This window comes from Blennius ocellaris, assembly GCF_963422515.1.
Source record: "Blennius ocellaris genome assembly, chromosome: 16".
In the NCBI taxonomy this organism is placed as follows: domain Eukaryota; kingdom Metazoa; phylum Chordata; class Actinopteri; order Blenniiformes; family Blenniidae; genus Blennius; species Blennius ocellaris.
In genome coordinates this window covers 14,405,135-14,431,176 of record NC_137665.1, presented here as the reverse complement: position 1 = coordinate 14,431,176, position 26,042 = coordinate 14,405,135, and the positions used below count along the sequence as shown (strand labels likewise).

Genomic DNA, 26,042 nt, shown 5'->3' with positions numbered 1-26,042 from the left:
AATATTGAAGAAATAATTGCAACGGATTTAAATATGGATATTTGACTTTCAACATTGCATCACAATCTTTGGAAATTATATTGCAGGCTGCAAAAAAAACCTGCATATCCATACAACCGGCATGTAAAGCCAATGTTAATGACATTGTTGCATAATACAGTGAAACACCTAAAAATCTCATCCTTGCGGCCTTGAACATGCATGTGTGCTGTCGCTCCTCCGACGGTCTGCAGCTCTGTTATTAGTCACAAGAAACACTTTACTCAGCACAGTACCAATATATTGCCTGCACCCAGCTTAAATAACACGTAGACATCTTCCTTCAAGCGTCTTTTATTGGGATGACAGTTTGGCTTTGCCTTGAATTTACACAGTAATGGTCATTTACAGTGAAATTATTACAAAAACAAACTTGAGCATACAGAAAACAACCGAAACAATTTTCTAAATTCCAACGTGATTGAAAACAACACAGCTGCAATCTTCATGTCTAGTACTTGTTCCAGTGGGATTTACTTAGATGGTGCAGATAAGTCTAACCTGGTCTAACCTGCCTGCTCCTCTCTGGCGCCGCTTCACCCGATTTCACACACTGACAGGGCGTCTGCACATGTATTAAGGCCTTGGTAGGTATTGAAATCTCTAAGAATGCGGAACAGAATCACATGCAGGCTATTAATCCTTTAAAGAGCGTCATTTAACTTCATTTTGCTTTTGAATAGATTAGTTTCTATAATTGAAAATCAGTTAATATTCATCTCCAGGGAGCATTAGTCAGTAAGTATTGCATGTTAAAGGTTAAGCAGATACCCTGTCTGAGATAAGGACGGTGGCTCCCTCTAGTGGCCGTTTTATTGAATCCATTTTAACCACAGCCCATGCCTCCATTTTTGAAAGGTCACTCCAGAAATAACTGAGCACAGACACTCTGGACTACAGGTGGAGGAGCCACACTGAATCAAACGCCAAGCCTTGTTCTTGTCTCACTCTGGTCACTGTTGGTGCACTACATTAAGTGAGAGTTGGCATGAGTGCACATAAACATCATCAGGTTGCACGTTGGTGGTGGGGAAAAACTGTCAAAGCACAAACATGGAAGCATCCAGTCCATCACACAAACACACGCTCCAGGGACCACACATGAATGAACCAGTACAGTTGCAATAATGTGACACTGCTAGGCTGAATGTTTATAGTTCATTTACCAGTGAATACAGTGAGGTGTATACATTTATATAAAAACAGAAGTCGACTTTTTTCCACAACAGGCATGTTTGTTGTGAATGACATAAGAGTCTGTGTGATGATTGTCCATGTAATAGAAACATAAATCTTTGCATTGCTCACAAACAACCAGCTCCAATCTGTTTGCTCACTTTTCACTTTCATTCATTCTGTCACAGAACATTCCCGAAAAATATAGCCTGTGTATGCCAGGTTTTTTTTAGCCAAATCTGTACAGGTTCTTTGTACATCTCTCTCTCTCTCTCTCTCTTTTATTTTCACTGTACAAGATCGCACAGCCCTGCCCATCTGTAATGGAAGCAAACCAACAACGTTGCGTTTTTGGAGGTGTATCAGTGCTACAGAGAACAAGTACTGTACTTTCTTTATCCTGAGCATTACCAAATGAAAAGCTACCATGAATACGTGTCATTGCTCAGCAGTCTACAATGAGAATGCCACTGTTCATACATTACAGAGTCAAAGGATTTACATTCAACGCTCCAATTCAGCTGTTTTTGAGTTTAAAAAAAAATACGATAAAAAAGTCGCCTAACACATTAGTCATATATTCACGTATACACTCAGTACATCCTACTTGATATTCTGCAAACTAAACCAAGACATTAATAACATCATTGGTGGTGGAAAGAAGCTGTTATTATTATTATTGCATGTTACTGCAAAGTGCACTCATGCTCTACATGTGCATAGCTATCATGGTGCAAATGTATTCCTTTTTTTGTTTGTTTTTAGATTTATTTATATTTTTTTTCCACATAGTGAGCGGGAGTGAGGGGTGAGAGCCCGAAGCTTTGGTTGCGCCACACAGCAAATGAAATTTCATCTCACCAAGGAGGGAAATTTTCATATAACTATTGGTGGGATTTTATATTTTCATACATTATTTTTAAACTTTCCACTGGAAGCAGCTAAACAAGCAGCAGCGGCGGCAGAAATGATGTGGTCCGCCACTGTCCTATAGCAATATGCAAACATAGTCAAGCAGAGTTGGAAGTAAAAGATTTACACTCCTGTGGTCCACTGTACATAAGATATTGTGTGTGTGTGTATGTGTTTAGATGTTTGCTTCTCCACATTACCATAGCTGTTCCCTGAATGTTGTTCTTTATTGAAGTGTGATTCCTTTTGAGGTGTCTGCCAAGTCAAGCACCCTGTAGCACCAAGCTATTGACAGCTTGATCCCAATACGTAACTACACATAAAACGGAAGGAATAAGTACTTGGATATTTCAGTCTCTCTGTCCCTGACAAGCTTCATGACCCTCCTTCAGTTTTCTGCCCCACACCTGCGGTCATATTTGCATTTCCAAAGCCCAATAGTTAAAAATCTAGAGATCTGAGCACAATGCGATTGGAAAAGCTGCTATCTACTGACACTATAGGGCAAATCTGAACCACGTACGTGTGTCGTTCTGTATAGGTAATGCACAGTTATAGGCTGCAATACAACAAAGCAGATATACCTTTTACAGTCTTTATATGAGTCATCTCAAAGCTCAACCTCTCAGAGCTCCGTGCTTGTGAAACGGTCTCTGATCGCTCATTAATTCTGTCCTCTTAGATTTTGTGCCCTTGTGGTGCTGGTTGACTTCACCAGCTTCTAGATGCGCACACTGTTCAAACCCCGGACAGATCGCAAGCAGTGATGAGAAAAATGGCTCTGTGAGAGATTGTCATTAAAAGGTACATTTTAGATGGCAATAAATCTATGCAGTAAGCTATTGATAGCCTTCATCGTTCTCAAAAATGGATCAGAAAATAAATCAGTCAATATAAGGCTGAATGTTTAAAGTCGATGGTGCCAATTTAACTTTCTGTAAAATCTTCTTTCCTACAGAGTCGAATCCAAACCCTATATCTGAATGTACATAGTTACTTCAGATCAAGCTCACTCAGATGAGGCACTTCAGTATTTCACCCTGCAATACAGTGTGAGACTTGTTGGCTCCTCATGCAACATGGGGCTTGATTTTTGAACGTTAAACCCATCAAAACTAGAATTCACCAAAATACATACTGTGTAGAGCACCAGGCATCATTTCCCACTCACCTGGGGAACAGGACACAAAGCAAAATGTAAAGAAAAAAAACAATCAAAAAGAACAAAAAGAAACTCAGAACAGGTATCTGTGGTTTTTGTTAGTGCTATTTCCCATTCCAACCCCCAGTCAAAGCCCACCCATTGTCCCAGAGGTCCGGTGATGCTAGTCACTCCTGAACTCCTCTTCGATTTCTGGAAGGTTCTTTTTTTCTCTCCTCAGCGTCTCCGTCAGTGGCCGCGAGCTGCTGGGAGACTCCAGGTTTTTGGGTTCATTGGTGTGATAACTGCCCTTCTGCTGGTAAGCGTAGACGTAGATGCTGTACAGGCCCCCGAACAGCAGCAGCAGCGCCAGGATGACAATAACTGGAGGATAAAAATAGACACAGACTCTGAGGGAAAAGATGCCCTGTGAAATACTGATGAGGAGGAGGAGGCGGCAGCGCTGAGTTTCCAGAGGTAAATCAGCAATCAGACAGAGCCTCTGGGTTAATTAAGGCCACTGCAAAATTATCGCCTTCACATCTCCCACAATCATAGAAATATGATTTGAAGATATACGTATAGTTAACTACTGGGCCGCGCAATGCTAATTTTTTCCTGATTGTCTTACCACTGATCCATTTAGCAAGAAATAAGGATAAAAACAAAAGGGACATTCACAATTGTCATTTATTTGATCAAAATGCTATCTATTTCATAAAGTAGTCTTCATGTAATGTATAAAGTCTTCATGTAATGATGATGAATAATAACATACAATTCAAGCGACAGTGAAGAATCAGAATACTTGGTGTGGCAGTTACAGTCTATATATAAGACACCACCCACTTGACTGTCACTTTTATAGTAAAAACTTGATGTTATGTTTGATCTGATAGATTAATGATAATAATTATGTAGTTGTTTGCACATCTGCAACATGTGGCACAATGTGAACCCTTGTTGCTCATTGTCTTACTGTCTCAGATTTTCTCCTGTCACATTGACCCATTTAAGCGAAACGAGAAGAAAATAGTAATCACAGCAGACAATAATAACAACATGAACTCTTGAATGTCCTGAAGGATGACTTCAAGTGAAATGACAGTTTGAAGACAACCTCGTCAGCGAGTATATGTTTTCCCTTCATGAATATCGAATGTAGACTCTGAGTTGGCTTTCAGGAAATAAGACAGATTTGTATCTTTTGACCTCATGGGCCGGCTACTTTTGTAATTTGAGAAGATTATCTCATACATGCAGCGATGCCAGAACGGAAATGAGCAGAGCAGAAGGTCAAGACATCAGAAGACTGCAGTGCTTCGTCAAGCCGCTACTTTCTGAAATAGCAGCATTTCATGCAAGACTTCAGCTGAATGTTGTATGAACATGTTGTGGAAATGCTTGGATGAGTTATAGACTTAATTAAAATCCAAACCTGCACTGTGGCTGTTCATTCTACAAGCCAGCGATATGACATATTCCATTAACAGCTGTTAGCCTTCTTTCCTGAATTGTTGCTCAGTGGTTCGTGGCCTCGCAGCTCAATGTTTCAACATCACAGTATTTCCACCTGCTCTGCCTTCAAATGCTGGTCAGGAGAAGTGGAGACTTGAAACTGCCTCTGGGTGTGTGTTTGTTTGTCAGTCAGGCCGTTCACTGTGTGACGAAGTGATGAAAACTCCCAACAGATGTGTGTTGGCAAAGCTCAGGTTCATATCTTTACTCAAAGGGTTTTCACAAGACGGGGACAATATGTGCTATGGAAGGATGCACTATTGTTTGGATGCCAGAATTGAGCCCTAATCTTTAATGGCGTGCTGATGTCCTGCATTAGCATAATAACTCTGATAATAAATGATCTATTAATCCTCAGCATCTATCAATGGTGACGAGTAATCCGGGCCGGTGCAGACTAAATATAGCTGATCCGGTGAAGGTCTCAGACAGGGATGGAGCAGGGCGTCTCTGTGCCGCAGTATAATCCCAGTCTCCAGCCTCTCCTGCTCATCAGCGGGACCTGCTCTAATTTTCCCATCATCTGTAATGCTGCGCTGCAGGCCGCTGATCTGCCCTCATCGTTCAACATGTCCACTTCTTATAAGGTTATAATGTGGATTACATAGGTTAAGTAATAAGTTAGGATTTGAGCTGGACAAAAGTCACATTTTATTTTCAGTCTTTTGCACATTCAGTCCACAATAGTCCCCATTCTGTAATAAATTACGTGTTAGAATGAATCTATAACCTATTCAGGTATTTAAGCGATGCCACATCATCACAGAATGCCTGCATTTCGCAGTTCACAGTATTTCCTGCATTCGCAACCGCAGCAAAGAAATGAATCTGTCTTAATCTAAAAGGAATCAATTCTGTTGTTTGGCATGAAATAAAAATATTTCAAGAGTCAGACTTTGTTTGTTTATTTCCTGTATTTGGGCTCTTTGGTTTTCTCCCATATGTATTCTAATCATGCCTCCAGTCGGGTGCTTGAGTACACACTTAGAAGCTTTCGCTGGAATCTGAGGGCTCGACTCTAATTTAGGATTAGAGGATTTTAGGAAAAAAAGAAGAAAGAGTTTTAAAAGGCTGATTTGTGTCATCTGGGACGGGATGGAAAGAAGTGAATAAAATAGAAATGAGAGGGAGGAGTGGTGCCTCAGAATAACCTGAAGAAACGGCTAAATGTTCAGTGACTGGTGTTTGTTCTGATGGAGTCAGTCGGTTGAGACGGATCCTACCTGTTATCCAGAACAGACCGAGGTCATCGTGGATATAAATATATTCTGTAACAAACAGACACACAGTTGAGTGGATGAACACTTTCGGTAATATTTTCTCTGTGTACTTTTTGAGTTGTACTGACCTATGCTCGTGAACCAGGGATCCACCTCCCATGGAACGTAACCCAGCACAGGAGGGAAGGCACCACAGTTGGACTCAGAGACATAACCTTGTGTCGTAACCGGAGGGTCTGTTTCATTCGGGCGGAAAAAGGCCTTCAGAGGGGCGTAGACATTGTATCGCACCCCGGATATGCAGCCAATGAAACCTGGAGCGTTATGCTTCTGGATCTCATAATCGATGTCACCAACCTCTGAAGGAGAAAATATATTAAACACAATTTAAGGCTTCAAGTGAGTCACCCAGCTATAATTCTGCCAGCATAGGAAATACATTGTAACTTCTTACTGACAGCAATAGTAAATAAGACTTTTACCCATCACGCGCCCGAGGAACATGGACTTAGGAGAGTCGAATCTTGCATCTTCCACCAAAGTGATTTTTTCCACTATAGGTTCCATATAATCCACCTATATGCAGGCAATAAGAGAGTTGTATTACCTCATCTTTGACATTAAATACACTTGTGAATGAAAAGCCTGTAAATCGTCAGGATATATAACAGAGCTTTTCTAAGTGTTAGAAAATGAAGGAGTTCAGTTTGAACTCCTGTCTTTTAACACTTATGCAGCACATTCGTTGTCTTACCAGACTGTCTAATATGTTCCATATTATATAATATAATTTAATAGTTTTTGGAATCTATCAGCAATCAAAACCTTAAGTTACCTCATGTTGGTTACATGCTTTTAAAAACAATACTCGCTTTTCCACATAGTCCTGCAAGTGTCACAACTGTGTTACACTCATTAAAGCTTATTTTATCATTTTCAATTGTTTTTCACTTCCAATGAATATTTCAAAAGTGTATATGAAAAAAAGAATCAATAGATTTGTCATCCAAACGTAATTTTACCATGAAAAGAAAATGAAACCAGAAAAATTCCGGCCCGTGACTTGAAAAAACCTTTTTCTTGAAATGATGATTTACATGAAGGTTCTTTCAAATAAATGATGCAGGATTTTGCTTTCAAATTCTACTAGTAGTAATACTAATAATAGAGACGCACTCAACAGGTCTTAATAATTTTGTGAGGTTCAGTTCAAAACATTTATGCCACTTTTACGTCTGCATTGTAAATGTTGAGCCATGATTGGGAACAATATGAAGAGTAGCCAGTCTGGCTCTCTCAGAGAAAGTAATCAAATCTGTGATTGTGGAGGTAATGGCACACCTGCTTGTGATTTCCTTTGCAGCAACGTAGCTGTTTTCACTTATTACACTGAGCTGAGATTGTCGGATGCAGGTTGTTTCTACTGATAAGAGTGGTATCAGCGTCTCTATCTAACCAGAGATCTAGTCCTGGAAGGTAGAATTGCAGCGCCAAGGTCTGGCTGATCCTCTTGCTTTCCTTCACGTTTGTGAGTTTTGTCATTCGAGATGCAAAACTGGAGCTCTGGTGTAAAAGGTGGAGGCAGTGGGATTAAAAACCTGTGTTTTGATGGTTCTGTTGTGTCTGGTTATGTTGACATAGTGAGGGTATCCGTCTGCCAGGTTTCGGTTGGTCAGCTGGTACTTGTGTGTTATGAGTCCCAGTTTATACCTCAGATCAACGCTACCTGCGGGATAAGACGCAACAAAACGCATCAAAAGCAGAAGCTGCTTTGGTGTAAAGAATGTTCATACTGAGCGTCACCTACCGTCATACTTGAGGAGGATAGCGATGTAGTCCTGAACGAAGGAGCTGATGTAGAGCAACACAGCGGGCTTGTGAACCGTACTGAAACTGAACTCTATCTCTTCGGCCGTGTCGTTGTAGCCGAGGCTGAAGTTGTCGTAGTGTGGATCTATCCAGTTGGCCCACGCTGCTTCATCCGATACGGGTTTCTTACGTATGTTATACTTTAGCCACGATCCAATCTCAAAGTAGGCGCCAATATCTTAGAGGATTCATGGGATTAGTACACTGGACACTGGGGCTGTAGAGGGATGTATGTTGATTGTGAACTCACCTTTATGGCAGTAGAAGCCATCAAAGGCTGTGTTGTTGCAGTCACAGGTATAGGAAGCGTAGCCCTCGATACACTGGCCACTGTTTCGACATGGTATGGTGGCATTGAGACACTGCCCAGTACAGTTCCTCCTGATGCCCTGCTCTTCATTTACTTTCCCTTGTAAGTCAAGAGGAACTCCATTTATCCGTAAGCCTCGCAGGCAGCCCAGGAAAGGTCTGAGGGTGCGGTTTGCCGCACCTACGACAAAGAAAGTCTTAGTCAGTGGTTATCCAGGGATCTATTTAAAAATGTGAGCTCACGTTAAGCAAAACCTACCAACGAGCAGAGGGTGCGTGAAGTCCATGGTGACGAAGGTCTGACCCGGCAGCCGTTTGACGGTCCAGGGCTGATAATCTACCTTGATGCGTGCTACCTTCACGTTCAGCTCAGCCTGGACAAAGTGCCACTCGTTGTCATTGAGAAGCACGGGAGACTTCAAGGTCACGTTAAGGATGCCATCGCCGACCATAAACACCAAGGCAAGATTATGGGTGGCTGAACAGAAAGAAGAGACAGAATAGTTCCACTTCACCTCAAGTTTAGGAGAATCTCGTCAAACTACAGCCAACAGGTTAAAGTCCACTCACTGTTGAGCTCCACTCGAATGAAGTTTTTGAGATGGTCGTCTGAGTTCTCCAGGAAGACGCAGTGTTCGCGGTAGGTTTTAAAGTGGAAGGAGATGTCAATTGTGTTCCCCGGACGCAGGGTGGGGAAGGTAATGTAGGTGGGCTTAGTAAAGGCGATGGTGTTCCAGATGTTCCCTGTGAAAAAAAAAAAAAAAGACTAGCGGATTTAGGCAGTGAGATCAACGTGTGAGTGTATGTGTTATCACAATCCGTCATTTTTAAGCTCACTGTCGCCATGGCAGCGGAGCGGGCCAACTGTAAACTGTGCCTCTGAGCCAGTTCTGTTGGTGTCTCCAACCACCACCTTCCTCACGGGCAGGTGGTCTCTGAAGTCCAAGTAGCCCTTGTCTGAATACCTGAAAACCACAAAAGGTGTTTTAGAGCACTGAAATCATCATGAAAGCCAAGTTAACCTCCTTAACGTGGCCTCCTCTCACCATTGTCGGTAGTCAGCGTCACAGTTGCATTGGAACTTGGGGTCGACGCAGGTTCGGTTGATGGCACAACCACATTTCTGGACTTCCCTGAATGTTCCACCCCAGTAATAGTGACTCTCGTTGTTACGACCAACCCAGTAACCGAAAGGCCTTCCATCTAGTTTAGAACAGAAATTGTGCCAGATTTTGTCATCGAAGCCTCTCTTAATGACTAGAAGGAACTACTAGCACAAAACCCTACTTACTGGGGGCGTTGAGACGAGACTTATAGCAGGAGTAATCAATCCATTGCTCACAGTACAAGGAGGCATTGGCCAGAGCGGTGACTTCATCCCACGAGGCGTTCCAGTAGTTGACGTTTCCGATGTACGGCCGGTCTATTGAACTTCCACTCACCTTGGTTCCATCCGCTCGATCATGCATTATTACTGTCCATGCTTTATATGCTGTAAAGAGGTATGACAGATATGGGTCACTGTCCAGAGAGGGAAGGAAAGAGAGAAAAAAACAAACAAGCAAATGCAAATCTACGAAATTTCTGATTAAAAAAAAAGAATATTTCTACACAGTGCGATATAAACCCTTTTATTTCCCTTGAAATATCACTGCAAATTTTGTCATAACTGAAGTAGAATATCTTGACACAACGTTATCAAGCAGTCCACAGATGGTTTGTCAAATATGCTGGTAAAGAGTGTATTTTATCATCGTTCCGGTGATTACTCACATTTCATTTTGCAGTACACTTCAAATGGTTTCAGCGGTCCACTCAGATCAGGATCGATGGTGTAGTTTCCAGACCAATACTTGCCGCTGAGTCTGTAGGCCTCACACGATTCTTTATAAACCGCTGCTCGAGGAGAGGGACGAGCCATTTGTTATCATGAGGAATAAATACAACACCGGCCAGGTGCAATTAGGTGTAAAGTAAGAATTACTACAGTGATGACATTTTTCAACAGGCACTTACACATGTGACAAACTTCTCCTTTATACCCTGTATTCTCACACAGGCAGATGAAGTCGTCCCATGACTGGATGCATCTGCCTTCATGTTCACATGGATTTGGAGTACATCTGTACGTAAAAGGCATGTTTCTGTTTATTTTCACATTTGGTGATTCATGAGGAGAATATGAGGTAGGAAAATGCAACCAAATACGTTATTGTTAATCCAGTTCTTAGCACAAAACACTTTATAAAAAGGATATAATTACTTGATAAAGTGCCATCTGCAGTGCTAAATTTGTACTTTTGAGTGTCTTTATTCAAGTCGGTGAAAATCAGTGCTTGATTAATTAGATTTCTTCAAAAAGTAATGGAGCTACTTCACAGTTCTGTGAGGCCTTGCTGTCATATGGCCAATGACTGATTCACTCATTGAATTCACCGGAAAATACATCAACTGGCTGGTGGAAGATGCTCTATAACGTGTACGTCAACGTATCTTAAAACTAAAACAAATACAAAGTAATGATGAGAAACTTGCAACAAAACAGCTGAAAAACACTACAAACATGGAGACAGCAGGTCGCCCATATAAAAGCAAGGTAATGTGCCTCAAAGGTACCGCAAACAATGTGGGCATGGAATAATGTATTCATGAATGATTGTTGCATACCAATGGTTTTCTTTTTAATTTAGGAATAACAAGTTCTTCTCCTTTGGGAGTTTAGTGAAATAGCAACCACCTATCCACTAGATTTGTCTAATATTACAATTAATAGTAGCATGCTCTCAATGGCTTGAACATAGTCTTTAGTGAGCAAGTGGTGGAGTTTCTTGTGTGGCTGTAACTTTATAAATGGTTATTCACAAAACCAGTCCTTTCACAATAAAGTAGAACCGGTCAGATGTGCCCAGTGGTGCATGTAACAGGATGTCCTACCTGTCAGTGATCCCACAGGTCCCTAACAACAGCTCAGCATAACGTCCCCACTGCCGCTGTAGAATGATGTCAATATCAAGCTGCTCATTGTCTATGAAGATGTGTTGCATGCAGCCATGGAAGCGATTCAGCTTCGTCTCACACTTCCGTATCGTGTTGTTGGTTTTTGGACAACCTGAGTGGGAGAAAATAAATGTTTAAAGTGGCAAATGTGATTTTTTGTTTTGTTTTTGTTTTTTTTGCTCTTTCATTAAATTGAAGTCATCGCCTCACCTCCAAAAAAGTATCGGTCTCCTGTCCGGATAGTGAAAGGGTTGGTAATCTTTAGTGGAGAAGCTTCCTCCTCATCAATAGTCAGAGTCATCAGATTGTCTCTGGCTGCTAAATCCACCGTGTGCCAGTAGCCATCGTTCAGCCTGTATCCTAAAACACAATGGCAAGCCTGTCATGATGCGCGGCCATTACAGTTACAGTGAAAATCACAAAGTTGAGTTATTCGCTGGATTGAGTCTTTCAAGCCAAAGCTTAGCACAGTTAATTATACAACTAGAAATGACTTTTATGTTCTGTAATCCCACCTGCAGCAAACTGGAGTTTCTTCTTGCCAGGCTGGAATATGGTGACGTTGATCTGTCCCTCACTCAGACCCAGTTCAAGGGCACCCAGGTCGTCGGCGAAGCGCGTGAACATCAGTAGGCCGGTGTAGTCCCAGGAGCGAAACTTGAACTTCACAAACATGCGAGGCCTCCTGAAGAAGCCCGGCACCTGCAGGTAGTTGTTCGGCCCGGCGAACGTCATTGGTTTGAGGAGAATGTCTCGGCAGGCGAAATGCATCTTTTTCTAGGCGGAACGAGAGACAAGACCCGATTCATCACAGTGGCACACAGAGTTTCCTGTGATTGCAATTGCGCAGCAGGCACGACAAATTAAGAAGAGATCAAATTGCCAATACCGGAGTTAATTACAAGGAATAGACATCCTTCTTAATGAGGCACTTGTGTTTTCGCTGGGAAGACTTACCTTCCTCGGTATGCGGATGTCACTTTCTTCTCTCTTCGCCTTGTCGATCACATTGATGTCATTGATGAAGACATTTTCCAGGCAGCCTCGGAAGTTTGGTGTGGTCGGAAGGTGGGGCACGTTTTGCTCTATTACGCCCCCTACATACATCTGAGTGACAAACAACGAGACTTAAGTTATCCTTTTAAAGCCGACCATCGCCCCTCACCCCTCTGCACGTATTCAGACGCCAAGGCACCTGTGAATCCAGATCCAGATGAGTGAATTTCCCGTTACAGATGGCTGTCACTGTCTGACTGTCCACTGTGAAGTTCACCTGTCGACCATAGCGCTTAATGGTGACATAGTGCCAGTGGAGATTATCCAGGAGGCTTCCAGCAGTCAAGGTAGTTCGACCATTAACTTTGTGTACATTGCTACTTCCTGAACAAAGACAAAGAAAAATAATGCATCATTTACAAGTGAGGAACTTTAGACAGCTCCGCTTGATTGAACATGACCATTTTTCTTTTCGATGGATGTTGCTGTCACTTTCATCATTTACTTTACCTGCTACAACAAAATCCCCTCAATAAATGTTCAGGATGTGATCTCAGACCGTACCGAGACTGATGTGCAGGTAGAGACGGCCTCGCTTCAGCTCCAAGGTGAAGAGGTCTCCCTGAATCCCCTCGCCGTGTAGCAGCAGACCGTCCTGCTCCAGAGTTTTAAAGTTTATCGCAATGTGATCGCTCAGCGTGCGGGACCTTTTCCCAGGGTACGTGTACGCCACCGAGTCGTCTCCATTGTACTGCAGCACATAGGAATCTGAAACGAGGTGAAAAAGATCTCAAACTGACGTGACCTTTTCAAACTTCTCCAGCAAAGAACAAGAGACACTTCACTGGATCCACTGTAGACATGTGGAATGGAAGACCTCATTTTTACTTCATTTTTTATGATATCATAGATCACTTTGAAGCCACATTGAATCCCCTTTAATTATAATTCTTGTGATGTGTTTTATTCCGATGTGTTGTGGTAAATCAAGCATCTGTCTAAGACGTAAAGACAAGAGTGTAGGTGAGAGCCTGAACTCGAAAAACGCTAAATCTCTGTATTTTCTGTTGACTAATAGAAACAAACAACAAAGTTCCATGTTACAATTAACCCAAACAATGAAGTCACTTGTAACATTTCACTTCTTGCAAAAACACTTCCACCATTCAATATCAGACATGTGTAACTAGTTTGTACAATATTCTTATTAAAGCCTTGAGATATTGAGAGAAATATTCCAACTGTTCCTGGTCCATAATGTAAATCAGGTGATGCTAGAAACAATAATCCAGCAGGAACATATTTGGAATTAAGAACCAGTGGCTTATTGTCAAAGAGGTTTAGGCCACCGGGATTGTAGACCGTCCCTGGATGTGAATGAGAATCAGTGAATTGGTGTGGCGTCGGTCCTTACCGTACGAACAGCCAAACAGCTCCAGCCTCACCCCGATCTTCCCCCCGTTCTCTGTGTTCCACTCCAGAGGCAGCAGACGGATGTGTTTAGCGGTGAAGGCGTAATGGAAGACATTTCTTTTCACCTGATAATAATTCCAGTTCCCAGGCATGGTCTGCAGACAGAAGAGGCAGGGCGAGGACGGAGGGGGAAGTTATTAAGTCACTGCGACAATGTTAGCGCCTTATTAAGTGAGTGGAGATGAAGTGATGATGAGATTAGGTTTGTCAGCGCGGCGAGAGATAATATGCGGCACTGTCTTTGTTTGGGCTCCGACAACAATAAATATGATACATTCCACTGCGAATCCAGACTCGGCTATAAAGATTACGATAGACCAGTTAATCCCCATTAAGGCCATCATCCCTCTCCCCCAGCCGCCGCAGCCCACTGACACCTACTGAGTTGCCTCCTTTCATGATGTATGGCGTCCAGGAGTCGGGGCGGTCTCCGTACAGCAGCGTGTAGCGCGTCACCCAGTCGTAGGAGTTGAAGGTCCCCTGGGTGGCGATTGCCCTCAGTCTGTACTTCCTGCCCAGGTCCACCTGCAGCCATGGTTGTCTGTCCCTGGAGGAAGGCGACCAGCCACTGCTGCCTGGGGGGGGGGGGGGGGGAGGAGGGGGGTTGATATAGAATGAACAGATACAGTTTTCATCATGATCATTCGTACCCCTGTGAATTTTTGTGACGGAATGAATGCATTTTGTCAAGTTTGTGACCAACAAGAATAACAACAATAGACAATTAAAGACTATTCTTCATTCCAGAGGTATTTCATTGTCCTGGTACTTCCAGTAAAGGCCAAGCTGGAGTGTCTCAGCAGATTCCTACATGTTTTCATCAAGGATCTTGATGTAATCCTCCTTTCCCATGATTCCTCAGACCTTGATGAGGCTTCCTGCACCACTGGAAAAGTAGCATCTCTATAGAACTATGTTTCCATCACCATGCTCAATAGTGGACACACTGTTCTCCAGCTTGTATGCTCCTTTCTTTCTCCTGAAGTAATTGTCATCCCATCCTCCATCTTCATCTCATCAGATCACAGGACGGTTGACTAAAAACTGAGATCTTGTTTAATTTAAATTTTTTTTTCTTTTCTGAGCAGCAGTGTCTTCCGAGAACTGTGTCGTGGACAGTGACATCTTTGTCCCTGCCTTCTCAAGCATTTCAATTATAGCCTCGGTTGTGGCCTGGAGGTTGTTGTTGACCTCTCATCAGATTTTCCAAGTTTAAAGAATGTCTTGCACTTTTTCTCATGTGCACTGATGTTTTGATCTGTGTTGAACTTCCTGTTTTTGTTGATTAAGCCCTGAACGGTTCAACAAGGAGATCATACTGCTTCAAAATGACCTTGTAACCCTTTGGTCCACTGTGGGCTCATACAAGACTTTAATGCAGGTCCTCACTGAACTCCATGTTCTTGCCTGGAAAGTGAGAGTGACAAGAACACTTTTCCTAAACCTCATTCCTAAACTCCCAGAACGATGCTGAACATCTTGAAATCACTAAAGGACAAAGATTAGCACATTTACAAGAAGTGAAAACAATGGGCATGATCAGAAAACCACATTTGTGTAAATATTTTGTCACTAGAATGAATAATTCTGTACGCAAGGTTCTGGCCATATCATCGTTATGTAAATGAAGTCTGGCCGACTGTAGTAACAAGTACACAGAAAACACCAAAATAAGAGCTTTTACAAAAAAATAAATCTAAAAATGTATGCTATTTTACATAGGGTGTGAATATTTTTGAGTATGATTGTAGCTCACTGAGGACTAAAGCCACATAAATGAAATATGTTCTCCTAAAAAGTAAATTTTTCTTATCAAGAATTTTTATATTAATGAAACTTGGTTAAGCAATTTCTGACTGACTGGAGAAAGAATTACTCAAAATATGCAGAATTGGTCAATTTTAGCAGCTCAAATTTAAGGACCTCTTTGTATACATAACATTATAACCATTGAGACATTGACTTCACTAAACTTCTGATGGTGATTCTTCAAGTCCTGTAAGTCCATCTTTCTTACCACTACTTTTGAAAAATAGAAACCACTGCAGAGCAGTTTAATAGACTCGTCCAACTCATTTATCGTTTCGTGCTGTCCAACCCTCTTAAATTCTTACATTTCATCACTTTTACAACGTCTAACTCAAAATGAGAACAGAATGTTCTCATGTTGCCAAAGATTTTGTGTCCACCAACCAGGTAACCAAATAAATATTGTTGTTCAATTTATTTGTGAGTTGCACTCACATGACTACTTACTTATTCTTAGAGGGATACACAGAAATCATGAAGGTACTTGCAAATGACAAGCATATAAAGTATTTTCAATAACTGTCCAGTTATGGCACGGGTTTTTCATCAGGTCCATGACGAGGTGTCCAAATTTACCAGCTCCTTTTTAAATCTTCATTCTTCCATTAAGAGCCAAGCAGCTAATGTACAGTATAACATATTTTAGAGATGTTGCTAGCCAACTGCTGCAACCAGAAACAAGACAGATTACAGAATCGTTCGATAAAGAGCTGCCGATTCAGGTGATTGTTCATCAGGGTAAAAGCGATGAGTCACCATCTGTAACAGGTTGCGTTGCAGAGCAAATCTTAGGAAAACTGTGAATAGTTATTGATTTGAAATGTTCATTTATTTTGTAGAATCCATGAACAATTATAAATTGTGACAGCACTTTTTTTTAGGATTCTCAGGTATCCAAATACTGGTTTGTATTTGAGTGTGAAATACTGTGTCTCTTTTTCAGGGCAGCTGAGAAACCTATATCAGGATTTATATTTTTTTTTCATGAAATATGAGCCTACCAACTATGGTTGCAGCCATAATGATATAAAATAGACAATAATTTTTTAAAATGCCAGCACTTTTGCCCATTTTTTTGTTCAAAATAAAAAGGAAAATCCTCATCTGAAAAATATAAATAAATATCCACTATAGTGTGTATTTAATGTAAATATTGACATTAGAACCATTCAAAACCTGGGATACAATATTTATTCTACGTGTGTACACTGACATCACCCAGCAGTACCAAAAAGAAAGAAGCTAATCAATACTTCACATGCTTTGTACCTACACTGCATTCAGAGTGAGTAAAGTCTGGGATCCATAAACTTACCATACAGTTTGGCAAAATTGGCCGAGTACAGGAAGTTATATCTGGAGGAGGCCAGGAAGGAGGAGGCGTAGAGCCCGGAGATGAGCGGATCCACACATTCTTCTGCAGTGACAACATGTAGGGCACAAGGGTGAGGAGTTATTAATAAGAACTTCTCATAAGGCGGCATTCAGATTTCACAGTTCTGGGTAACAAAGTCCGACGCAGTCTGTCGGGCAGGGAGGGCCCGATAAGACAACACTGTTTGGAGTTTAATTAGAGGTTTGCTTCACACTTTGCACAACAGAACAACACATTTACCCAAATCTGTTTCATTCAATTCCAAGCAAAGTAAAAACACATTTTGGATTATTGCAAGCACCAGTACACAGACAGCAGTCTGTCTGTTAATAGCCTCCTTTTAAGCAGATGGAGCAGAACTTATATGTCGAACTAACCAAGCCCAAGCATCGAACAGCGTGTTGGTCTCATTTCTTCACGGGTGTGTGGAACAAGCTCGTTGAGGTAGTTGTTCACACTTGGGGCATTTTTGTTTGCATGCAAATGTATGTGAGGCTGTGGTGTTGTCACGGTGAATTGTTATTCAGCATGTGGCTATGAGACTGATAGGGTTGCCACCCATCTGTTCAGGCTCTCTCCCCACAATCAGGCCGTTAAAAGTGACCATAATTTAGCCTAATCTCGCCTCTGTCGTGACTGAGAATGAATACTTCATGCTTACACCTCAGGCAGCCAAAGAAACACGGTCTCATTTCGAGTATGACCTCTAATATCCACACAGGAGATTTAATATAGATAAAATATAACCACAGATGTGCGGATTTAATTCTTGAAAGAGATAGCACATTTAAAAAAGAAATGAGTGTTTCAATCTGTAACTATGAAATCATAGCGAGCAGCTCAAGTCTGTTCTTTGCCTTTCATCAGTATAATCCTCTGAAAAACATTGGGGGCTGTTCATTGGTAAGCAGGAGTTTGGCAGAGTAATTCTCGTGCCTCCAATCACAGAGGTCATGGAGCACAAGAGAAGGAGCAGTAAACAATTGCTACAGTCGAGAGATGTTGGGAGGATTAGCATGCAGACTGCAGATGACGCAAGAGGAGCCTCAAATTTTAAATAACTTCCCCGAGTGTCAGAGCAGAAATATGAATGAGGGATTTTTCATTCACTGCCTTACTCTGCAATAAATGAAGCGTGAAACATACCGGCGATGAGCATGAAGGCAACATTTTCCGCCTCTTCTGGATGAGTTAAAGTTCATAAAGAGAGTGTGTTATTTGTATACAATGGTAAAAGCTTTCACAGGCTCTGTCACCTTTCCATCAAGGACACGCTGTGCATTCAGGTGGAGGAAACATGCTGAGCAAGTGAAATGTGACCTTGACTTCCTGCCTCTGTCTCCACAGTGACTTTCCCTAAATCTCAGCGATGCAGGCTGGCGAAGCAGCTCACGACATCCATTGTTGAAAGGCCCATTCACACACAAAATATTTAGAAGACGTGTGGTGCACTTACACAAGCCAAGCTGAGTTGCTGCTAATAGCTTGCACATTGATTTGCTTTAATTCCCCAGCGAGAACTAAAGGGGAAGGTAGTTTGGCTTTAAAATAGAAGAACAGCCTCGTCCCAGACTGCGGCAGGTTAATCCAGGCCACTCAGCTCCTCCACACCTCCATATGACAGGATTGTCACGCACTCTGCACCCCCGCCTTTTCACTGTCTCTCCTCCTTCTCTCCACCCTGACTCCTCTCTCTTCATCTCCATCCAAAACTCTCAAAAGGCTCCCCTCGCTGAATCCCATTACCTCATACCCTGGCTTATCACCATCTCGCCATTTTATTTTTATTTTTTAGCGGCTCAGTGCTTCCCTCTCCCCCAGTGGGCGTTGTCATGTTGCTGCAGTTGAAGTGCACCTGAAGCATCCAGTCACCAGGTTTTCACCCTTTATCCCCTCTCATCTCGCACCCCCCTCCCTTCTCTGCACCACAAAGAGAAGGCTCTCTCTCTCTCTCTCTCTCTCTGTTCATCATTAAGGGGCTGTGGCGAGCTGCATGGCGATGCACTGCTCTGGCAGCACTCCTGCTGAATCATCAGTCTGCTGTAAGTGTAGGCTGGCCTGTCTGGCTTGACACATCATTGCTGCCGGTTGCATCCAGTATGCATGGTAGCACACCTCCTCCTGGCTGTCAGCGGCCTGCAAAGCGTGGCTGAGGTGTAGACGTCAGCTGAATTAAAGGATCTTCCAATACCTCGTCCAAAAAAAATACAGGAAGAGGACGTAAGGGAGTAAAAACACAGCATGTTCTCATATAAGAGTTTGACTGAATAATTCATACCACAGGAGGCATCGCTGCGGGTGGTGTCTACTGCTGCCAGGGATGAAAACTAGTAACCAGTGAGAAACTGAATACTTTTGGGCTTAACTTTATCTTCATTTTGCTCCCTAGAATAATCAAGAATCTGCTCTTAAAGACAAATTCCCCTCAAGGTCAGTTCCAAAATACATATATTTCCCATTTATCCATATATACTGTATATATATATATATCACACACCCCTGATTTCAAAACACAAATTCACTATAGAGAATATGCCTCAACCACACCCCAGGATGGACAGCAATGGCCTGGGGCCTTAGGCTCCATTTACATCTGGCACAGCTCCACTGTACAATCCCAGCCACTGGAGATATACTGCAGGCCAGTTGTAAAGCATCATATGGACATTTACAAGCCATACACTCAAGCATCCACTTGTGGGCGAGAAATCCGAGAGCAAACTCGGTTCACATACATCCTCATACACGGCTGTCTTTTCCCAGTCGAATCGCAAAACAAGTGCAGTCCTACACAAATGTGTGAAGGACCTTCAAGTATCCAAAATAATTTAATTGTTGTATTAGTGCATGAGCAAATTAGAAAGTGATGTGCAATTCAAGCCAAATAGTATGAACCCAGCCCTTGAGGCTGTTACCATGAAAAGATAAAGAAAGGGAGTTTATAGTGGAAACTTTCTTCCTGGGATTTAACAGGCAAACACTGCTTGGAGGAATGCAGCTGATACCTAATAATTGTATCTATCCATCTTCGATGCGATCAGTGTCTAATTTAGCCTAGAGACATCACCAGGCCGTCATGGAGCAATGCATGATGTTTAACTTTGTGAGAGAAGACGCGTGCATACCCAGGGAAGAACATGCAATCTCTATCAGAAAGGACCCCGAGCCCGGGGAATGAAAACCACTACTGTGCATCCCTCATATGGATTCACTATAATAAAATAATATTATAATATTATATATATATATATATATATATATATATATATATATATATATATATATATATATATATATATATATATATATATATATATATATTTCATATGCAATGTTGACAGGAAGTGATTCACTGTTATACCCAAATCCCAAATTTCACAGTCAGTCCATAATGTCACGTGGCAGCCCCTCCCTCCTACCTAAACTAACGAGTCACGCAATGGCACCGACAAAAATAACAAGAAGATCCCCCTAGATATATTCCGCTGACATCACAAATAAAGCTTATTAGTATTCTCATACAATCTCCTGGCTAAATGTTGCACCTTTTCTCGCCCCAAAAGCAAACCCCACCTCTCTGCAAAACTAAATGCACCAAAAGATGATCAGTGATTTTTTTTTTTTTTTTTGTACAGTGATTACTTTGCAAGGTGGCCGCGGGATGCAAGGCTTTCTGGGGAGGTGATGGGTACGCAAGGCTTCCCAAAAAAAAAAAGTACTGCAGTGGGCTGGTCCCGGTCAGGAGCGCCGCTGCGCTCTCAGCCGTCACCATGCACAAAACAATGTTCAGCTCCTGTGCATTACACGAGAGCGCACACTCACACTTATCACCAAAATATGATGGTTTTTCTCTCTGAGAGAAAGACAATCGTGATTGAGAAGTAGATGAGGGGCTGCAGGGCTGCAGAAACTTGCGTGCTGGCTGAGAGGAAAGCACTGCAATGCAGACAGTGCAGCGCTGAGCGGAGCGGAGCGGCGTGCGCGCCTCCTGCCTGACCGCCGCACTTTGCTTTTTTTTTTTTTTTTTATGCGTTATTGCGCAAAACCAATTTGGAGAATTTGCAACATCTTGAAACAATTAATGAAGGAAAAAAAACCCGAATAAGCTCAGTTTCAACACTATATTCTCTTCTGGCGCAACCATCTTCTGCTGCTGCTGCTGCTGCCCTTCAAACATCCCAACCTCAGGCTACATTTTGCCCCCCCGGTGGTATTTTACACTTATTAAGACCTGTAACTTTTTAGAAAATGATCCGACAACAAACAATCCGCAGGCTATAAACATCTTGGATTCTTTTTCTTTTTTTTTCTTAAATTAGACTCGAAACAAGCGACAAGAGCATGAAGAGTGGCTGTTTCACAGGACTTACGTGATGAGCCTTGTTGAAAACCCAAAACCAAGAGGCATATGCTCAGTATTTTGCAAGTCATCCTTCACTTAGGACGCGTTTCTCCGCCACAGGCTATGTTATTTAAGGTCGTAGGTTGGTCTGCAGCATCCTCTCATCCCCCTTTAAGCCCAACTTTAACTCGCGCGGCTCCAACTCCTCTCCCCGGGATCTCGGGCAGCCTCTGCCGGGACGGGGACGCGCATCGGTTGCTGGCGCCGATGCTGCGCTTCGCCGAGAGCGCGCACTTCTTCCTTTTATATCCTTTTTAAATTGTTTTATTTATATGAGCGTCGTGCGAGGCCCCTGCATTTGTCATATTTGTAAATGTGAAGAACCCTGCTTGATGGGTGGGACGTCCCTTCCTGTTTGGATTTTCAGATTTGTCCCGCAGGTCGGAGCCAATGGCAAAAAAAAAAAACAAAAAAAAAAAACTTTTCTCTGCAGAATGATAGTATATTCTCAAAATAATCCACAAAATATATGGTTGCTCTTCCAATCCCTAAATCAGTATCCTGGAGCCAGTTAACAGCATTTAGCTTTCCATCAGGGCAGTGGACATGAAAGCAGGACAGATTTATTCCTCTTTCCTTTGGCCCAAGCTTGTTCCATCTTCATCTGGCACTGCTCTCATGCTCGATGCACCCTGCTTGAGTCAGTGGGTGTTTAGGAAGTCTTTCTCTCCAGGAATGCAGATCAGAACTTATCCGACAATTAGGATGGCGGTTGGTAACATCCTCTAGAAGAAGTAAAAAAGAATAATAAATAAATGGCAATCACGTGAAAGCTGCAGGCTGCTCAGGTCTGCTGGCGGCGACTGGATCAGTTCATAGTGCAGCATCAATGTGCCCTGAAGAGAACAGGTTACAGAATGAGATGCCAGCTGTGCCTGAACCCAGAATCATCCCTGCGCGCATACACACACACACACACACACACACACACACACACACACACACACACACACACACACACACACACACACACACACACACACACACACACACACACACACACACACACACACACACACACACACACACACACACACACACACACACACACGCACACACACACACATACATACACACACAGAGAGATGGAATGGCACACCTTCTGGGGATGTTGCAATGGTTTCTTGCTTTAAACAATTATCCTAATGTTAATCTAACCCTGAGTTTAAAGCAACATTTTTAGTCCCCACAATAAGAGAGATACACACACACAAACACACACACACACACACACACGCACGCACAGACACACAATGGAGTGGGGGCAGGGTGACACTGAGGCCGAGAAGGATTTATAAGGGAATGGGTGGCACACTGACCACAAAATAAAAAGGCTTTGGGATTAAGAAGTGGGTTTATGGGACGGCAGTGTGTCAGTGATGATGTGAGATTGAATGGCCCCGCCAGCGTAGGATTTATCCTGTTTTCAATCAAATCAGATTGTCAGTTTGTAAGCTCCCTGCCACCGGTTTTGCTCCTGTAACACCGTAAGAGTGTAGAAATGTATCATCAGAGGGAATAAATGGTAGAAGATGGCCTGTAGAAGGTGAAGTGGGACATGAAGTCAGCAGGGGAAAGTGTCTGCACACGTGGCCCCATGCAGCAGGCATTGCGGGAGAATCAATTTAACTGAAAAGTGCCAGACATACTGAAATAATTAGGAGGCGTGAACTATCTCAGTCACAGTGGAAATCTTCACTCTCCCGGGAGTTCATATTATTACACACAATGTTACGCCAGTGGTATGCAGTAAGCCTCATGACATTATAATTTAATATATTTTTTGTCACTTTGTAAACCCATGCTTAAAAAGACAAGGACTAGCAGAGTTGTGCATTGGTAAGCACTCGCTCCTCAACGTATAAATATCACCAGTTCAAATCCGGCCTCGTGAGCCTTTGTGTGTGAATGTGAGTGTGTGTGTCTCTCTGTGTTTACCCTGTGACCTTTACAACTTGTAAAGACAACACTGTCTTCCGAATACGCACAGCTATACCTTCTCCCTCTCTTTCACACATCTGCACATTTGTTTATGAGAGCCTTGTCTTTGGACTGCTTTGCCATCTGTTTCTATTACGGCCTTTTACATTTGACCCCATGGTAACCATGGAGACCCATTCAGGGAAGACCTAATGCGATTTCACTGGTGTTAAACCTCTCATATGGATCAAACAAATCAGGAGTGACAATGCGATTGAAAAACAATATGCCTTGAGCTGTCAGTGATGCTCATTAAGATGCTGCTATTTCTTCACTTTCTTTTGTAATGTGCAGTCATATGATGGGGTGCTGTTCATTTGGATCAAGCGCACATTAAACTATAAGAAGCAGAAATGCTAATAGACCTTATCTGCACAGTTATTTTCACAGCATACAGATTCATGGACTGAAACAGAGTTTTTCATAGTGAGTTTGCGTGTGAGGTTGTTTCATGGCACTCTGGCTTCTTTCCGTTCAAAGACATTTTTATTTGGTTAAGGGACAACTCTAAATTGACATTTATAACTGTGTATGATTGTCCCTGTTTGCTGGCCCTGTGGTGGACCGCTCACCTCTCTGCGCTGCCTTTCACATAATGTCAGTCGGCGTGGGCTCCAACTTCCTGTGACGTTTCCATTCTGTGTAAAGCACGTAATACATGGGAACTATGCTACACTCTCGCTATTCACCACTAGGTGTCATATGAAGCCCAGTTTTGGATCTTACAGATTCTGGGAATGAGTTGACAAGTAAACATGTGTCCAAGTCTTGTTCATGATTTAACCTAATTTAATGGCTTTGTTGAGGACATTAGGCTGCTAAAAATATCCGTTTGTCCCTGATTTATTTGTGCGAAAGTAATTAAATTACAATTAGAGACATGCATGCTATTAAAGGCAACCATGTATGGATTTCTTTCACTTATGTGACTATTGGAGAAAAAAATGATATTATGTTAAAATATAATTAACTGTCTCAATCAACTTAATGAAATAGTCATCCACTCCTAAGCTAAAGTGATTTAAATTTTAATCTAAGGCAGATGTTAAAAAATAACTTTTCTCACTAATTCAGACAACTGAGACATTAAAGATATCATGTAAAGTAAAGTTTTAATGGGAACGACACATGATGACTTTGCCTTTTCCTGTCAGAGGGTGTAATTCAGCAGTGACCAGTAAAAAAAAACGCACAATATTTCATAAAGACGCATACTTAGCAAGCAATATTGTAATGTGCTGTGACATCTGTTTTTTGCTTTGTTTTACAGAAGTGTTAATCTGCCTCACCTTACTGCACAATGTCCTGTTTGAACACCATGATGCAGCTCAAATATGTGCTTAACAGTGCATTCAGTTTGCATAGTGACGAAAACCTTCATGATCAGCTGCCATCACACAAAGAAATGGCATGTTTAGACTTTGCCAAATAACCATGAAAGGACACTTGCAAATGTTACGATCTTTGAAGTAATTGTAGTTATACAGTATATCCCGTTTGCAGACGGGTATGCACAGACACAAAGCATGATGATGTAGGGCATTTGAGTCCAATCTCTGCCTTGGAGGGCCACAATCCTGCATGTTCTATATGTCTCCCAGCTTTAGCACACCTAATTCTAATGAATGCGGCTTCAACAAACAATCCATAAAGTCGGATCTTTGGTGTCAAACAACAGTCGGAAACCTAAAGTAACATTTCAGTTGTCCTCTGATTTAAAAATGGAAATATGTTATCTGAGTCTTTGTCCTTTCTAATAATAAACTCTTATCTTTGCATGGAGAACTGCTGGGTAAGAGGGGGAAACACTCGAGGCTGTATCACAAGGTTTGAGAAACACTAATCAATGTTTTCTACCTATTTCAGGGGAAGAATTTAATCTGGAAAACCCAAGAAAACAATCTGAAACTGGCAAAACCAATCATTGGTTACAGTCCAATTATGTTTTAGTCCAGATGTCTTCAAAAAGTGGACCCAGATGCAATAAAAGGCTTTTTTGTGCTTGTTTTATTTAATAATCCAGAGGTTATTTTTTATGATTTCTTTTTTAATATTTTGTAACTGTCATAACTGTGTCTCTTATGGGTTTTTGTACTTTCTCCTCTCCACAATTACAAGTATCTTTAAAAAGTTTGAAAAAAGCGGGATTCAATTAATTAAATTCACTTTAAATTTAAACCTTTTTTTTTTTTTTTTTTATAATTACGTCTTCTGTTTAGGGTGCCTGGAATGTTTCCTGTTACTCCAGTAAAAATCTCAAAACATACATTTGATGTAAATTAATAATTCTAGATGGCCTTTAAGAGTGAATGTGAGTGTGTGTGTTTCTTTGTGTTTGGACTGTTGACCTGTCCGGTCTTTTCACTCGCAGTGAGATGGGATCAGCTCCGCCGTGAGACTGCATTGATATGGGAGATGTATGGGTTTAGTTTGTCAGCATTTCTGATGCACTGACATGATATATGCACGTGAAGACAGCTACACAAAGAAAACAGCACCACCACCTGCATAAAGTAAAAAAAAAAAAAAAACCACAATAGATACAACCTACACACAACCACACACACATACATTGAAGTACACAGATGTAAAGCCCCATTCAGTGACACGCACACAGACACCAGGCTGTATTTTCCTCACGCAGCAAACAAGCCACAGCTATTTAGTCTGTCTGGGAGCTTGTTTGCCCACCATCTTTCATCTTTTGTTGCTCTGCCCTGGGCTTTGTTTGAAGAGAGCTGCCGCCTCTTTCAGCTGGAAGGATGATGACTGAGCGGGGAGGACGAGGGTTATGCTATGGAACAAAATATGACGGCGATCAAAGTG

General features: G+C 42.0%; 1 protein-coding gene across 1 annotated transcript; it reads right to left on the bottom strand.

Annotated features, from left to right (window-relative positions):
• Nucleotides 1-323: 323 nt before the first annotated feature.
• cntnap1 (contactin associated protein 1) lies at nucleotides 324-21,808 on the bottom strand. The gene is made up of 24 exons (XM_080512050.1): nucleotides 21,205-21,808; nucleotides 16,775-16,876; nucleotides 14,032-14,225; nucleotides 13,592-13,745; nucleotides 12,742-12,945; nucleotides 12,377-12,561; nucleotides 12,139-12,288; nucleotides 11,697-11,958; nucleotides 11,392-11,541; nucleotides 11,119-11,293; nucleotides 10,201-10,307; nucleotides 9,958-10,080; nucleotides 9,476-9,676; nucleotides 9,231-9,387; nucleotides 9,022-9,149; nucleotides 8,755-8,928; nucleotides 8,444-8,662; nucleotides 8,126-8,365; nucleotides 7,814-8,053; nucleotides 7,605-7,732; nucleotides 6,489-6,582; nucleotides 6,135-6,365; nucleotides 6,010-6,054; nucleotides 324-3,652 (listed from the first exon to the last, which is right to left on the bottom strand). Exons 1-24 carry the CDS (start codon nucleotides 21,263-21,265, stop codon nucleotides 3,453-3,455), a joined length of 3,924 nt encoding a protein of 1,307 aa, XP_080368176.1. The 5' UTR covers nucleotides 21,266-21,808; the 3' UTR covers nucleotides 324-3,452.
• Nucleotides 21,809-26,042: the final 4,234 nt, after the last annotated feature.